At 38.1% G+C, this 16,254-nt stretch overlaps 1 protein-coding gene across 2 annotated transcripts in view; it reads left to right on the top strand.

The window, feature by feature from the left end:
• PTPRN2 (protein tyrosine phosphatase receptor type N2) overlaps positions 1–16,030 on the top strand; it is a 722,783-nt gene extending 706,753 nt beyond the window's left edge. For both annotated transcript variants that reach the window (XM_087712495.1, XM_087712494.1), the window contains 2 exons: positions 9,870–9,943; positions 14,252–16,030. In XM_087712495.1, the coding sequence (XP_087568621.1) occupies positions 9,870–9,943; positions 14,252–14,323 (146 nt within the window). In that variant the 3' untranslated portion in view covers positions 14,324–16,030. The remainder of the gene's footprint in view (positions 1–9,869; positions 9,944–14,251) is intronic.
• Positions 16,031–16,254: the final 224 nt, after the last annotated feature.

Raw genomic sequence — 16,254 nt, 5'->3', positions numbered from 1 at the left:
GGAATTGTATTCAAATAAGCCTATTAATTGATGATAGATGGGTAATATATTTAGAATCTTAAAAATGCTTTGGAATAATTATGTGCTGTCAGTAGCTTGTGAGAGCAATCACTCTGAACCAATGAAGCAGTAACCAGTGGTTCACAATCCAGAGAGATGAATATGTAGAAGTTCCAGAGAAAAACTTTGCATGCAAAAAACAGTTTATGGACTGAATTAACAAACACTAGCAATATAAATTTTGTGCTGTCAGTTTTGAAGTGACAGCTAAAGATTGGGGGAGGAAGCAAGTTTTTTCAGCTTGTGTGGCTTACAGCTGTTTTATGAGATCTACATGAGCATCAAATCAATCTCAGGATAGCCATCTGATTCTTAAAATGATGAGAATTGGTATACAAAATAACTCCATTATTTAATTAATGAAATACAAGTGGGTCATTTATTACAATAGCATAATTGTTTAAATGTTTTTCTGAAAAAAATATCTATCTAATTATAGCTTGGCTTTTGTATACAGGATTCTGTATGCAATTTAGCTTGGCTTTTCTACACAGGATTCTTTTCCTATGTTAATTGTGATTGCAAAGGAAAAAGAATAATTGCATTTTTCATAAAGTAGTATGCATGTGTATTTAAGTTTGACATTTGCAACCCAAAATCAGCCTGAATTACCAATGTTTACTGAATTCTCTAATTTTACTGATTCTCCATTTCATGATCTTTGGATGGACGACTTCCTTGTCTCAGTGAGGTCTTTAAGAGATTGTGGATTGATAAAGAAGTAGTTGCAAGAACTAACAAAGAAATGTCATTGTTTACCAAAAAGCAAATTTTTCATCATAAGAAATATATTTTTAAATTACTCATCTTCACAACATTGAATCTTTTAAAACACACTGGAAATGCTGGAACAAGATTTGGATGCTTTATAGTTTCATTACAGGAAAAGATCTCAGTATATTTTATAGACATTAGTAAGAATGATAAAAGAGGTATCAGTATAACCAAAGCTATATGCTGCGTGAAATATGAAGAAACAAATATCATTCTTGATGGTTCTCCAAGGTTGATTGCTTTCATGATTCCTACTACTTTGCCAGTAAAAATCAGCAAATGCTAATAATATCCAGTCAACCTGTAGCCTTCCAGATGTTACTGAATTACAACTATATTGCTCGCAATTGGACATGCAAGCCAGAGCTGTCGACATTGTCATTCAAGAACATCTGAAGAATCATAGACTTATCCATCTCCAGTCTGCAACATATGCATACCCTCATGCATCAACTGGAAAAATAACACATTTTAAAATAAGTTTATTTCTTGATTCTAAAATGTAGAGCTGTCTAGAATTAATACAACCTTATTGAAGGGAGAAGCAAATCCGTGCAGAATTACAAATAAGAGAGAGACTCAGAGTGAGCAAAAGCTATGCTCCCCAACAGCATAAACTACTTGCAGTTAGGAACAAGCCAAAACAGCATTAAGATTTGCTTGGCTTAGGAGACAGGAATGTGCCAGAGCAGTTGAGGAAAGATGCTAAAACCTTAGAGGTGACACTATTTATTTATTTGTTAAATTTCTAGGCCGCCCAATCCCGGAGGACTCATTGAACTTCATAATGGGTTTGGCCCCCTATGACCACAGGGCCCGGGGGCTTCCAGGGTAGTAGTCTCAGAGTGGATCCGATCACGGTTTTAAGAGGCTACTATGAAATGCTGGGTGTATCTTCCCCAACAGTCGCAGTTTCAATTGCACTGTGGCTGGGTTGATGATCTTTACTATGGGGAATGGTCCCATAAACTTTGGCCCCAGTTTTTTGCTAGGAAGTTTTAATCTCAAATATTTTGTGGAAAAGTAAACCTTCTTTCCCACCTGGAATGGCCATCGCGGAGCCTGGTGTTTATCTGCCTGTTTCTTATAGGTTCGTGCCGCTTTAGCCATTGCATTTTCCCAGGTTGCTTTCAGCATCAACATCCAATCAGTCAAGCTGACTGAGGAGGGGGGGGGGATCCTTTGGATACTCAGGCATTGGGACGAAGTGCATGCCACTTAGTACTTTGAATGGCGTGAGTCCTGTGCTACTGTGAACAGCATTATTGTACGCGATCTCAGCAAAAGATAAAAGGTATGCCCAATTGGACTGCCGATAGTTTACGTAGCACCTCAGGAGTGCTCTACCATGGTGTCAGTCTCTCTGCTGCCTCATTGGTGCTCAGATAAAAAGCTGAACTAAGACCCCGAGAGACCGCAGGAACTCCCTCCAGAACTTAGCCCTGAACTGGACTCCTCTGTCTGAAATAATTCTTCGAGGTACTCCATGCAATCGGTAGATATGCTTCACAAACAGTTTAGCTTGTGAGCTTGTGAGCCAAGCTTGTGAGCCAAGGATAGTCCGCTGCAGGGTGTGAAGTGTACCTGTTTGGAGAACAGGTCTATTACAGTCCAAATCACCGTGTTTTCTCCACTTTTCGGTAATTCTACTATAAAGTCCATTGCGATATCCTCCCACGGCCTCGTTGGCTCTGCTACTGTTTGCAGCAGTCCGGGAGGTTTCCCCGGTCGTCTCTTCATTGTGGCACAGATGGTGCAACTTTTCATGTAACTATCCACATCCATCTTTATGCCAGGTCACCAAAATTGCCTCCAGGCTAAGTGTAAAGTCTTTAGGAACCCAAAGTGGCCTGCCAGTTTGGTGTTGTGGCTCCTCTGGAGAATTAGGGTACGAAGAGATTCCAGGACATAGAATTTTGCCCCCTTCCATGTGAGGTCATCTCTTTTTGTCAAGATGTGTTGGTTGTTTCGGAACCACTCTGTAAGCAATTCGGTTTTGAGTCCCGTGGTTAGGTCACTTGCTAGTTGGTCTTGCTGGTCACGGCGTTGCCGCCTAGTGGTTACTTGGGCAGCTATTTGAGTAGAGGGAATGATGGCATCCACTATCTGCTCCCATTCGCATTTGTACTGAGGCATGCAGGAGAGGGTGTTAGCTAAAAAGTTCCTCTGCCCTGGGATGTGTTTTAAAACAAAATCAAAATGGTTGAAGTATTGAGCCCATCGAACTTGTTTGGGTGATAGTTTCCCCGGGGTCCTAAGCACCTCTAGATTTTTGTGGTCAGTCCAGACTTTGAATGGTTTCTGGCCCCCTTCCAGGTTAGCCGTGCCCATCTCACCACAAAAGCCTCCTTTTCCCATGCGGCCCATCGTCTCTCTGTCTGTCAGCTTGCGGGAGGTTTAGACACAAGTTTCCATGGTTATTTCTTTGGAGTAGCACCGCTTCCAAAGGTTAGGTCCCACTGTAGGGGTTGTCCCGGGTGAGATTTCGTTCCACGTCTCCTTGTTTTCAGGAGGTCTGTCGGGTTTGGCAATCTTCGCAAAGGAGGGGATGAATTGCCTGTAGAAGTTTGCGAGCTCTAGGAAGCTTTGTAGCTATCTCAAGTGCGAGGGGTTTGCCAGCCTAGGACGGCTTGTACTTTGGCCGGGTCCATCTCTATTCTCTCATTTGACACTTGGTAACCCAGGTAGTCTAATCGTGCACGGTGGAATACGCATTTTGATACCTTGACATACAGGTTGGCTGCCAGACATTTTTCCAGTACTTGGCGGACCAGGGGTATGTGGTCATCCATGGTCTCAGTGTAGATGGGGATGTCAGCCAGGTAGACAAGGACCCCCTTGTAGAGGTGGTCATGCAGCACCTCATTTATTAACTGCTTGAATACCGCTGGGGGGTCCTGCAGTCCAAAAGGCATCACTTTGAATTGAAAGCTCCTTGGGGGGCAGTTGAACGCTGTTTTCCACTCATCTCCCTCTATGATATGTACTTGGTAGTATGCTTCTCTGAGGTCTAGTTTGGTGAACACTTTTCCCTTGGCCAGATGAGATAGCATGTCCTTCATGAGGGGAAGTAGGGTATAGGTTGTGTATGCACACTGCATTTATCCCTCGAAAGTCCACACACAATCTCATAGTTCCATCTTTTTTTTCTTTGAAGAGGACTGGCACTGCAACCCATAGCTTGGCTGGCTCGATGAACCCACTTGCTAGGTTTTTGTCTATATATTTGCACATCTCTTGCATTTCCCGGGGTGTCATGGCATACAGTTTGGGCTTGGGTAGTTTTGCCCCGGGGATGATTTTGATGGCTCAATGTGCATCACAGTGGGAAGGCAGAACATCGCACTTGGCCTCACTGAATACTTCTGCAAGGTCCTGATATTCCCTCGGGATCTGTTTGGCCTCTGGGGTTTTGTCGGATGTGGTTGCCAATTTTTCTGGTGGATTCTTTTGGGGGGTTTCCTCTGGGTGGTGTTTCTGCTTGCTGGTGTGGGAGGGATTGGGGCCCCTTGATATCTACACCTGCAGGTACCCCCTTGCTACCAGATGGTTGGACCCCACTTGTCTAGCCATAAAAGTTCTGGTATGACTGTGTCTGTCATTTTGGGGGCTATTATGAATCAAATTACTTCCCAGTGATCCGCTAGCTCTAGCCTCACTGGTTCAGTCAGTGGGTGGCATAGGCTCCTCCCATTAGGGATCCATCAGCCTGTTCGAACCGGATCAGGTGGGCCAGTCTTTTTGCTCTGATCCCCAGTTTCAGGACTATGATCAAGCACCTCATGCAGCCTGAATCTATTAGGGCTTGAAAATCCCCCTGGTTTCCTGTTTTGGGGGCTGTGAGGCGTATTGGAAAAAGTAAAGGGTCAATTGGTTCACTCACCATTGGGTCATTTTCTCCCTTGTCCTCAATGTCGTAGGATTCGGGCAACTGGTTGTCATTGCCTGGGGTTCCACCACTTTCACCTGGGGGGAAAGGGACCTCTGCAGCCTGGAGGGCTTTCCGGGACGTGTTGGTGGTCCGTTTGGGGCCTCCTTTTGGGCATGCCCTTGGCGGCGGGTCTGATCTTGGTTCCGGAGTTGGGGTTGGGCACGCAGATGCCATGTGGCTCATCCCCCTGCATCTGCATTTCAGGGGACTGAGAGAGGGTTGGTCTCAGGGCCCACTGTGGTGCTGTGGTTCCCCATCACCTGGGTGGTTTCAGATCAGGTTGACCTCTCTTGCATCCGGTTGCTTTCTCATGTCATTGGCATGCAGACTGCTGTCAACTTTTGTTGCTACTCGGAACCACTCAAGAGTGTCAATTTGAAATGTCACGGTATGCGGTTACTTGGCAATTTGCTTGTCCAGGCTTATTCTGAAAAACTGCACCAGCAGCCATTCTGGTAAAGGGGGTAGCATTCCTATGACCCTCCTAAATTCACAGATGTGCTCTTTGATGAAGCAGCCCCTCTGCTTTAGATTGCTGAGTTCCTCTTCCGCATATGGGTCCTCCTCTGCCTCCTCAAATCTGGCCTCTAGCAATTGCAGGAAGTCATCTATGTCTTGCAGTTGGGGGATCTCCTCTTGTGGAGGGCTGCTAACCAGTCCCTTGCTTCTCCCTCTAGCCCCTCTGCAATGGTATTCACCACGACTCTGGGGGATGGGTAGAGGTGCTCATAGCATTCTAGGTGGATATCAGCTGAATCAAGGAATAGAGCTAGCTGGTCTGAGTCCCTGTCAAACTTTCCCATGAATTGGGGCAGATTATTCGGCCCTACTTCTCCAACCTCCTGTCAGCCTCTATATGCTTGCGCCTGATATGGCTGGTCGTCTTCCTCACCTCTAGTTCGGAGGGAGAGAGGGGGTTGCCTGCCCTGGGCAGCCTGCCTGCTGCGTGGGAGAGGCATTGGTTGCAGTTTCAGACTCCTTCTCCTTCTATTGGGTGGATGAGGGGAGCTGTGCTCCAGTCTGTGTCTCCTCCCCTCAACAGGATCAAATGTTCCTCCCCTCTCTTTTGGGCGGCATGATGGCCCCTCATCATGAAGGGGGGTCCAGTCAAAATCCTCCCTCTGTTGCTCTATTGCACTCCCCAGGGATTCCATCTGGGGCTTTCTGAGCCTGGCTTGTGGCCAGTCCCACCTCCAGTCCACCCTTGCCAGCTCACTTGAGACTCTTCCCTGTATCTGGGAAGTAGGGTAAGGGAACTCAACTTCAGCTGCCTTAGGGGCTAATTTCCACCAGTACTCAACCTTTCTTGCTTCTGCTGCTGGGAAAGGAATCACAGCTTGGCTGTCTGGAGCTTTGAGGTCTGGAGCTAGCCGCATACCTCCAGCTGCAATCAGTCTCTCTCTTCAGCCATGATTGCCTAATTTTTCCTCCAAGCACCCCAAATATTGGGGGAGTGCTTGGAGAGCCCGGGATTCAGGAAACCCGGAAATCTTGATAGATTTTGAAAGTCAGTTTCGGTTCTCTGTGAAGTTTCCAAAAGATGAGCTAATTAATTCACGAGTCTTGAGACAAAGTTCAAAAGAAATCCATTCATTTATTAGGATCAACATTTCAGCATGTTCTTCTGCGGAGCCGAAACTGATTTTCACTTTATGCCGTCTGAACTTACATATGTCCATATATACTGAAAATGTGCTTTACAGCAGAGAACTTAAGAGAAAGAAAGGGTTGCAGAGGTATTTATATAACAAACACATTCTTCCTTCTATGCTGACCAAAACATTGTTTTTGTTAACTCATTATACTTGGCTTCCAAAGTCTGTCTGAAATGTTGCTTGTCATAGGCACATAGGGGAGAAAATAATAATTAATGACAGTCATAAATTGAGATGCCTCCCTGACCAGTCCCGAATTTATGATTTATTTTCTTGTGTGTATTAAGCAATTTAGTCCTATGGGCGTTCTTTTGCTGGAAACAGATCAAAAACACTGTAAATCATGGCCACATGACCATGGAATACAATTGCCATAAAGGAGAGCCAATTGCCAAGAATCCAAAATACAGTTATTTGATTAGGAGGGGTGTATATTTGTCAGAACTCTGGAACTGGATGATAAGTAGCTTTTGGGGATTCCATCATTACTTTAACCAGTCATAGGTTGAGAACTACTTGTGTTCCTATCCTCAAGGGTTAGGAATACAAGTAGGAAGTAGCCAGGAAGAGATGAAAAGGGTCAAATAGAATTCATTATGATAAATACCATGCAATTCACATCACAAAAAGTTTTGTTGATCATATTTTTCATTTGTGGCTTCTTTCTTCAACGGCATAAACAAAAGTAAATCAGTTTGACAGCATTAGTCCTGCCTGTCAGAAGTCCATTAGGATGTCTTCTTTAATTTTGCATATTTGGTCCAAATCATATTCGACCTGTAAATGCAAAATTGCTTAATGGTGTTATGCCTTAACATTTGTTCTAGGGAAAAATACATTGCATCGAGGTGATCTAATAACTCATCAATCTTTCTTCTATGACATCTCTCTCCTATAATGTTTTCTACCCTTATGGGGCATCCACATTATGCAAAGTATTACTTAGCAAGTCAGATTTGCTACTTGCCATTAAAACAACTACATAAAGTTTTAGAGAATGAGGCCTTTTCAGTTGATCTGCTACTCCCTGTTTCCAGATAAAGAGTAACCATTCTCTGAGAATAGTTCTCCATTGTTTCTAAGAAAGCTTTATTCTGCTTTCAATCCAAAGACCCAAGCTGGCATAAAATGGTGAGGTGGATGACAATGTCCTGCTAACTAGCAGGATATCTGAATCAGGATACTTGACACTTATATTGTTCTCTTTTAATTTACATTCTTGATAATAGGGCTATCAAAAATGTCATAAATATAAAGTCTTGCTGGATCAGGCAATAGATCTATCTAATGCAGCTTATTGGATCATACAGTGGTGCACTTAATGCATTTGGGAAAAATAAATGCTAGATTCAGTTGATAGATGCTTGTCATTGTTACTTCTTTATAACCACTATTTGTGGCAGCAATAAACAGCAGTCAAAATTAAAAACCATTGGTATACTCTTCCATCAAATCTTTCCAATTCTCTTTTAAAATCATCCAAATTGGCTGTCATTACCACAGCTATTGGCAGCAAATTTCAGTTTTAACTTGAATGCAATGTAGTAAAAAAAAAAACATTTCCTTCTCTCAGTCTTGAATCTCCTTCCTGAGCAAGTTGATTGAAAAAAAATATAGTTGAGGCCTATCCAGCATCCTTTGGAGAAAAATAACTTTTGAGATCATCAGTTTAGTATTCTACATTTGGATTTTTGTAAAATAAGCATGTCTTCACATTCTCATCAAATTTGTTGGATAAGGTGTTGACTTCTGCAAATTCAACTTTATGCTAGTATGTTGCTGAGAATTTTGAATCATTTGGCATATATATTCCTGCCCTTTGTGATTGCTGCTATGGGTAATTAGATGTATTCTTCCTCCTTAGGAAACAAAGATGTTATCTTACCCCCTTTCAGGAAGGTGTTTTCCCATGCTTCTATTTGCCAATCAGTCAAAATTAGACAATAAAAGTATACATTGAGGTTTTTAGTTGACTCTGTAAAAGTGGTAGCATTTATAAACATTTTAAAATATTGTAAACTTTAATATTTTATGAATTCCAGTAATCGATAGCAGGTAACTTCATGATAATCCTATAATTGATAGTACATGTTTGCACTTGGAAGCTAAGCAGAGTCAGGTCTGGTTGATAACTGAATGGGAGACCTTCAGAAAATACTAGAGCCCTGGACCAAACTGAGAAGTTCAAAAAACATATTGAAAGAAGACAGTGATCAACAGATGGATGTATTATCAAATTACCTGGATTCATGTTCCAATTGAAAGAGATTGAAATACATGTTTGTATTTTCAATTATGCTCAATTTCAATGATTTAGGCTTGTGTTAACAATCTCTATTGTTGAACCACCATTTTCTGAAAAAGAATTTATGTCTAGGAAACATTGTTTTACATGCTAATATAGATGAAATATTGCTTCCCCTAATACCTGTAATGTGGGACGGGGAATATCAGCCCTGCAAATCAGATTACGTATTTAGTTTGGAGTTAATTGTCATTTTATCATGATGCCTGAATGGTTAGTGCTTGGAAGCAGTCTCTGCAGACTTTTTCCTCCCACTGAATTGTTGTCTCTGTGAAGGTGAACATCATGGTAGAGTTCAGGTGACTTAATCCATTTCTTAGTGATCCAGTTTCAACATGTGTCTATATTAGTTGTTATATTACTACAAAGTAAGTCTTCAACTTATGGCCCATAAAACACTTCTGGCCACGCTACATCCACCACCACCACCCCAGAGATGTGATTCTTCTCCAACTCGCCCCCAGGCAACTAGCTAGGTTAGTTAGTTAGTACTAGTTATACTTTATATAGAGTTTGTGAATGTGATTATTGTCCCTCTTCTTACTTTCCCCATCACAGTTCTGAACAATTGTTTTTCAAATATAGATATTTTTTGGTTTACTATGATGGTTTATTTGTTTCATAATGAAAGTAATGGAATGTTTCAGACACAATCTTTATGAAAGAATTCTTCACATTTTCAGATGCTATGCACGTGGAAATTAAACAAGAACACAATAACAAGTAGACTGAACTAACGATAGCCATTAAAGAATCTTCCCAATATATGAATGCCAAGGAAAGTGAAAATCAGATATTAGTAAATAATACGAATAATGTGTCAAGTGTGAAAATCAAAACATCTTGCAATTTTTGAACCCTGCTTTTATGCTAACAAATACATATTCACTTATATACAGCAATAATTAAAGATATTCTTTTTAAGAAATAGTTTTTGATATAGTTATTGTTTAAAAAAATAGCTAATGCTAAGAAAATGTAGCCTTGGATTTTCTCCCTTACTTTATGAATGCCAAGTCTGCTAAGAGATATTTTACTGGGCTATAAGCCCAAAGAGAATCCAGTAGAAGGACAGATGTAGCATGTGTGATCATTGCTTTAAACATATTCCAATTGATATTTCTGCTTTTTTCAAACTTTGCAGGTGCTAAAGAAATCGATATTGCTGCTACTCTGGAGCATTTGAGAGATCAAAGACCTGGAATGGTTCAGACAAAGGTACAATCATTTCTATTTTAAATACTAATGCATGATTTCTATATATTGTTATTTAGAAATAAGTATAATTAAATTATAAATAGTTAAACATATGTAGATTTTTTAAATAATGTAAATAAACTCATTCTTGGTTTTTATAAAATTCTTAATTATTGTTAACATGAAATTAAATACATATTTAAATTAGTAAATAAAACAGTTTCTAAAACAAACTTTATTTATTTATTTCTCTCAGGTACATTCAAAATATGTTCCTGTAAGCAAGGGGGTGAGCAACTGTGGCCCCATTATGACCTGTGGACTTAATTCTCAGAATTCATGAACCAGCCGTGCTATCTTACGAAGTCTGGGAGTTGAAGTCCACAAGTCGTAAAGGGGTTGTAGTTGCCCACCCCATCATAAGCTATATTGGAAAAAGTTAAGTAATCAGCAATATTTGATACATTTGAAGAAAGTAGATTAGGTCAAAGAAATTTGTGTCCCAATAAATTATCTATAAAAAATATCCATAAAATTTCCATGATAAAAATACTAAGATAGAAGCAGCAGGATGTTTGAATCAAAATAGACTCTCATAATTTGATATTTGACTAATAGGAATTTTACCAGATAGATAAAAATAATAATTAAATAAATTGTATCAAGGGCATAACTATTTACTAAAATACATTGAGTGTTTAGTTACATTTATTTTCCTGCTTATAAAAATCATTTCCAAGATTAACAACAATGGGAAATTAATGGGTTTTTTTAAGTTGCAACGTAACTAGGTTTTTTATTTTTTAGAGACAGGATATATTGATTATATGTGCATTTATAAGCAGTTCACTAAGAAAAAGTATTGAATAGAATATATTTCCCTCCTCAGCTTTCTTTTCATTCACTTATTTCATTTATAGAGGAAAAAATAGAGTTATATGTAGCCCTCAATTTACAACCAGACACTTAGCAACCATTCAAAATTACAACAGACCTTCCCAGAGCTACTTGTGACCTGATTTCCAAGTGACTTCTCTGGTCACATGATTGTATTGGGGTGCATGGTCCCACCATTTTAAAGAGAATATAGAGAATCACTTTTGAACATCATGGATAGGAAACCAGAACTGTGCAATGAACTGAAAGAAGTTGTAAAGGATGAGTATTTTTAAAAAAAATCTGTTGCAGATCAAGAATCAGAAGAAAGCAATCTGAATATTAGAACAAACTAGAAATTGACAATAAAAAAGAAAAGCCATAAAGAAGAAACAAAAAGATCTTAGGAAGGTAACGATTTCTGAGAGCTGTTAAAAGTCACAAGAAGCAATATTACCACAATACCTGTAAACCCTTAGCCACCTGGATAATCTTGGGCCAGTCATTTTTTTTCAACCCAACTCACCTCATAAGATTATTGTGGGAAAAATCGGAGGAGGAAGACATGTTTTATATGGCCACTGCCTTGCGTTATTTGTAAAAATAATAAAAGTAGAATACAAACAAGTAAATAAATAAATTTATAAAGATACTGAAATTGAAAATAGACCAAAAAAAATCTTCAAAAAGACTTCTGGACTCAGAAGGAAGTTCTATCTTTAAAAAGTACATTAATGGACAAATAATAACTGATTCAAATGTGACAAAATGAAGATGGAAGGGGTACATTGAATACTGAATTGTAAAGTTGTCAATATCTTTAAAATGTTTCCTACTTAAGGGAAGCTCTTGTACTGGAAAGTGAAGTTAGTACAGTACTCTGCTCATTACCACTTATTACAAATGAGGGAAGAAATGCCATCAATCTGTCCTGTGCTAATGACACTACTTTGATAGCTGCTAATGCAAATGATCTGCAAGCTTTAGTAAGGAAAGTCAAAGAGCACAGTGAAAAAGCGGTTCTAAAATTAAATATAAAAAAGGCCAGGGCAATAGATCTTGCAACTAGCCTCAGAATGAACAATGAAAATACTGAAGTATTGGGTAGCTTCTTCCTTTTAAAATTAATTACCAACAGTAAAGAAACCAACAATGAAGTAATATACCAAAGACTAGCACTTGGTAGAGAAACCATGAAGGCCTCACAAGACACATTCAGATGCCAGGATGTATCCATACTTACAAAATGAGGTTCCTCCGTGCAACTGTAAGAGTTTATGGAAATTAAATTTGGACTTTGGACAAGGAGTATAGAAAAGCATTGATACTTTTGAACATTGGTGCTGGAGAAGAATCCTGAGAATACCATGGATAGCCAAGAAAACAAGCAAATGGATCGACCCCAAGTTCTCATTCAGAGGACAAATGACCAGGCACAATATGCAAAGAGTTGTTACCCTTCCCTGATCCATCACAAGACCCTCGCTTCACACAATCAACATCTGACCCATCACAAGACCTTGATCTGATGTGACCCTCACCTGATATAACCTCACCTATTGACCACACAGAGCCCTTATAAACAGGGAGAGAAAGAGAAGGAGAGAGGATTGGAAGGGGAAGAGGAAAAGCAGGAGTAGAAGAAAGGGAAGGGAAGAAGGAAGGAGAGGAGGAAGTAGAGAAGGGAGGGAGGGAGAAAAGAAAGGGAAAACAAGGAGGTGTTAAAAAAGGAGGAAGGGATGGTAAGTAAAGCAACCAAAACTGTACATTATAACTTATTAAATGAAATAATAAATGTATAAGAATGATAAATGTAAAGAAGAATAACAATTATGTGAATGTATACTTAAAATGGTATGTAAGAGAATAAAAAATAAAAAATTCTTTGAAAAGAAAAAGCCCTTATAAACAGATAAACTTTGATATCCCGTAAATTCTACTGAAAATGTTACCTAGCCTGGCAACAAAATGCTCGGAAACCAACTCACAAGCTCAGAGAACGAGCCTCCACCCTCATCCTATACCTGAGTTACAGATATTTGCCACTATTGCAAAATCTGTAATGCTGTGAAAGGTGGAAGAAAACCAGAGAAGAAGGCAACCAGCAGCAAGATGAATGGAGTTAACTGTAGCCACAGTGGATATACAACTGGCAGACCTAAAGCATCTTGGAGACAGATCTTCCTAAAGAGAATCTATGTATTCGCTAAAAGTTGACACCAATTTGATGCCACATAATCATATTATTACCACCTTAAAACCCAGACAAACCACCACTTACTGAGTTTCTGTACAGGATTCTGTGGAGCTATTTTCCACTGTTAAAACATTAAGATTTAATCAACTTTCCTTTAATCCATTTAAAATTTATCATTAACAAGTTACCAAAATATAAAAAGATAAGAATTCACTTATAATTCAGTAATCAACTGATTCAATTTCTTCATTTAAGAAATTTTATTTATATTTATTATTTTATTTTTTAAAAGTAATTGTATCTATTTTGCTTTTGTTTTTTCAAACATAATAGAATCTTCTGAGTATAATAAGACTGCAGGTTTTAGATAAAGAAGTGCAGTGCTGTGTGTATTAGGGAAGAATTCTATATTTTGGCAATAGAGATATGACAATAGATTGAAAGAATATGAATAGTATATTTTTTCCTGTTCTAATATGAATCTCTAGAAAATGTATATGCCCACTCAAAATGAGCCTCTAAATAAAAAATAATAGTGAAATTTCAAAAATTTAGGGATTGAGGGTTTTATATTTGATCATTTTTCAGATGGCAGAAACAAAATGCTGTACCAGAATAAACCACATTTTAAATACATTGAACATGCCGAAGAACGTGAAATTAATTTCATCATTTTTGACCTGAGCAATAAATCTACATACCTCATGAAATTGAATGTATAAGTGCAAGTCTGGGAGTTAAACTATAAAAAATCAGAAGGGGCAATGTTCCAGTCTTTTGAAAACCTTCTAAACACATGATTAAATAAAATAACACCGCTATTTAAGTCAAGATTACTGGTATCTATACCTGCCCAGAAATAAACTGGGAGTCCAGAACTAAGGATTCAAGCATTAAAGTCAACAAATATGCCTCATGTTGTTAGGGATATTTGACAGAGAAAAGATCTAGGAAACAAGTTTGACACCTATTTTCCATATCTTGCTGTTCAGTTATCCACTTCATACTGACAGGATTTTCATATATTATTTATTGTTCACAATCCTTTCACATCAGTGAACATCTCGCAGTATTAAATAGTGGTTCCTTCAGTTAAGGTCACTTTTAATAACAATGATCAAGCAATGTGGAAGATTGCTCACTAATCTAACACTGACATTTAAAATAATAATAATTGAACTGTCATGTCCTGAATGTTTTCATGAGAATTTTCTAGAAATGCCACAGAATATCAATTCTGAATGTTCTGTCCACAGGAACAGTTTGAGTTTGCCCTGACAGCAGTTGCAGAAGAAGTGAACGCAATACTCAAGGCACTTCCACAGTGAGCAGCCTGTGGTCTGTTGATTGGAGGTTTCTAATGTGGCTGGATGGTCTCTCTCTTTCTCTTTCATTATTCCTGGTCCCTGTGGATGTTGTTGGAAATGTGACCTGATTCTAATTGTGTGTCTGCTGTTGTAACTACATTTTGATTGGTCCTTTACAAATGTCTATTACCAGGTTAAATTCAACCAAGAATTTGTATATTATTTTGGTTAAAATAATCAGAAATAATAATACACCAAGACCTTACGTGACAAGAACAATCCCTCTACTTCTTTTACATCAGTGAAGTCCTAAATTTCATGCTTTGAAAGCACATGCACATCTTGTTAATAGAAAATATACACTGTTTTAGATAAGCAGTACAATAAATGTATGTCCAGCAACACATCATTCTCTTACATTTTTGCCATTTTTCCAAAACTATAAACTCGGGTGGGAAAAATTAATATTTTTAAAAGCACTGATTGCTTTAAGAAAGACCAAGCAAGCCCATAGTATAATCCCTCATGTTTTCATAAACATTAGTTCAATTTATATTTTAAAAAACTATGCGTTTCATGCTGTGTCTTAAGCAAACAGATTTTTTTCCAATTTTCTGTAATGAATAAAAACAAATCTTAAGCTCAGTTCAGGGACCTGGATGGTTATAACAGCTATGGAGGAAATGTCAGTCCAGTTAGTAGGAGCCCAAGGTTCAAAAAGCACAACAAACTTTTATTATGTGTTGCTACCCTAATGGGAAGAAAGTAGGCAGAATAATTTAACCTCAACAGATTTTTAAAAGCCCTCTACTGACTTCGTGTTGGTTTTCTTTCTATTTTTATAACTTAACATTATTTTATCTTTTTAAACAACCAAACTGTACACTATTTTAAAGATCTTAAGGAGATTCTTCTAACTGCTTCTTATCTGTTGAATTGCTAGCATTGTTATTTTAAACTATAGCAAGTTCTTTGTTTGATATATTCTTGAATTTGCAGAATAATTATAAACCTGAAATTATCTGTTTTCCCTTCTGATTTTCCCTTCTTTATCACTTATATTTCTTGAAAATAATTTTTTTCAGGACTACTGCCACGGTAAAATAATCTGATAATGCCCTGTGAATCATACTTAAAAAGGAAATGTTTAGGTTTCCTCTCTCAATTGCTCCTTTGCACATGCAGTAATTTTTTTAAACATTTCCCTGTGCCTAGCGTTTGTTAATTCAAGAGAATGGAACAAGTTTTTGGGACATGTCTACATTTATTTGAAATGTAAAGTAAAAAAAAATACATTTCAATTACTGTATAGTATGCTACCTATTTATTTCTTCTAACGCTACTGGCATATATTGTGAATTTCATTCCATAGTACGAGTATACATTTCCAGGAAGATCACAGCAATGATGTTGTGAATTAAATTGCACATTGCAGTTTTTGGGCACAATTCATCAAACATTTTCATTGGGGCTTACATAAGTATTCACCAGCCGCTATTATGGTATCTTCTCTCTTTAACCTTGCAAGCTCCATTGAAACCTACAGAAAACCTGTAGCAGCAACGATTGGAGTATTCAACCCAACTATCTCAACTGTTTAATGTAAGCTTAAATGCAACCTTCTAGTAATTAAAGAATTGTTTCAAAAAGATTTAGATGTATTAACCACTATGTATTTTTCTTCACATTGTTTGTAACATATATAAAATGCTTGGTTTGCATATTTCATTATTAGTCTTGCAAAGCAGTCAAAGTGGATTCTTTTATCCTCTTCGTATATTTATTTCTTGTACATTCAATCACATGGTAGTATGATAATACCAACATTTTACAAGTAGTCTAGTAATAAGTAAAAGAATAGCAGAAAAAATGTCTTTTCATTTGACAATTTATTCTTAACAAGTAAAGAATAGGAATTAAGGGAGATAAATCAATTATGGTGATATCTGTCA

The sequence above is a fragment of the Thamnophis sirtalis genome, unplaced genomic scaffold, assembly GCF_051295495.1.
Source record: "Thamnophis sirtalis isolate CommonGarterSnake01/CBP01778 unplaced genomic scaffold, rThaSir2_p1.2 scaffold_4, whole genome shotgun sequence".
In the NCBI taxonomy this organism is placed as follows: domain Eukaryota; kingdom Metazoa; phylum Chordata; class Lepidosauria; order Squamata; family Natricidae; genus Thamnophis; species Thamnophis sirtalis.
The sequence above is the reverse complement of the archived record's forward strand: the minus strand, read 5'-3'. Positions and strand labels throughout refer to the sequence as shown.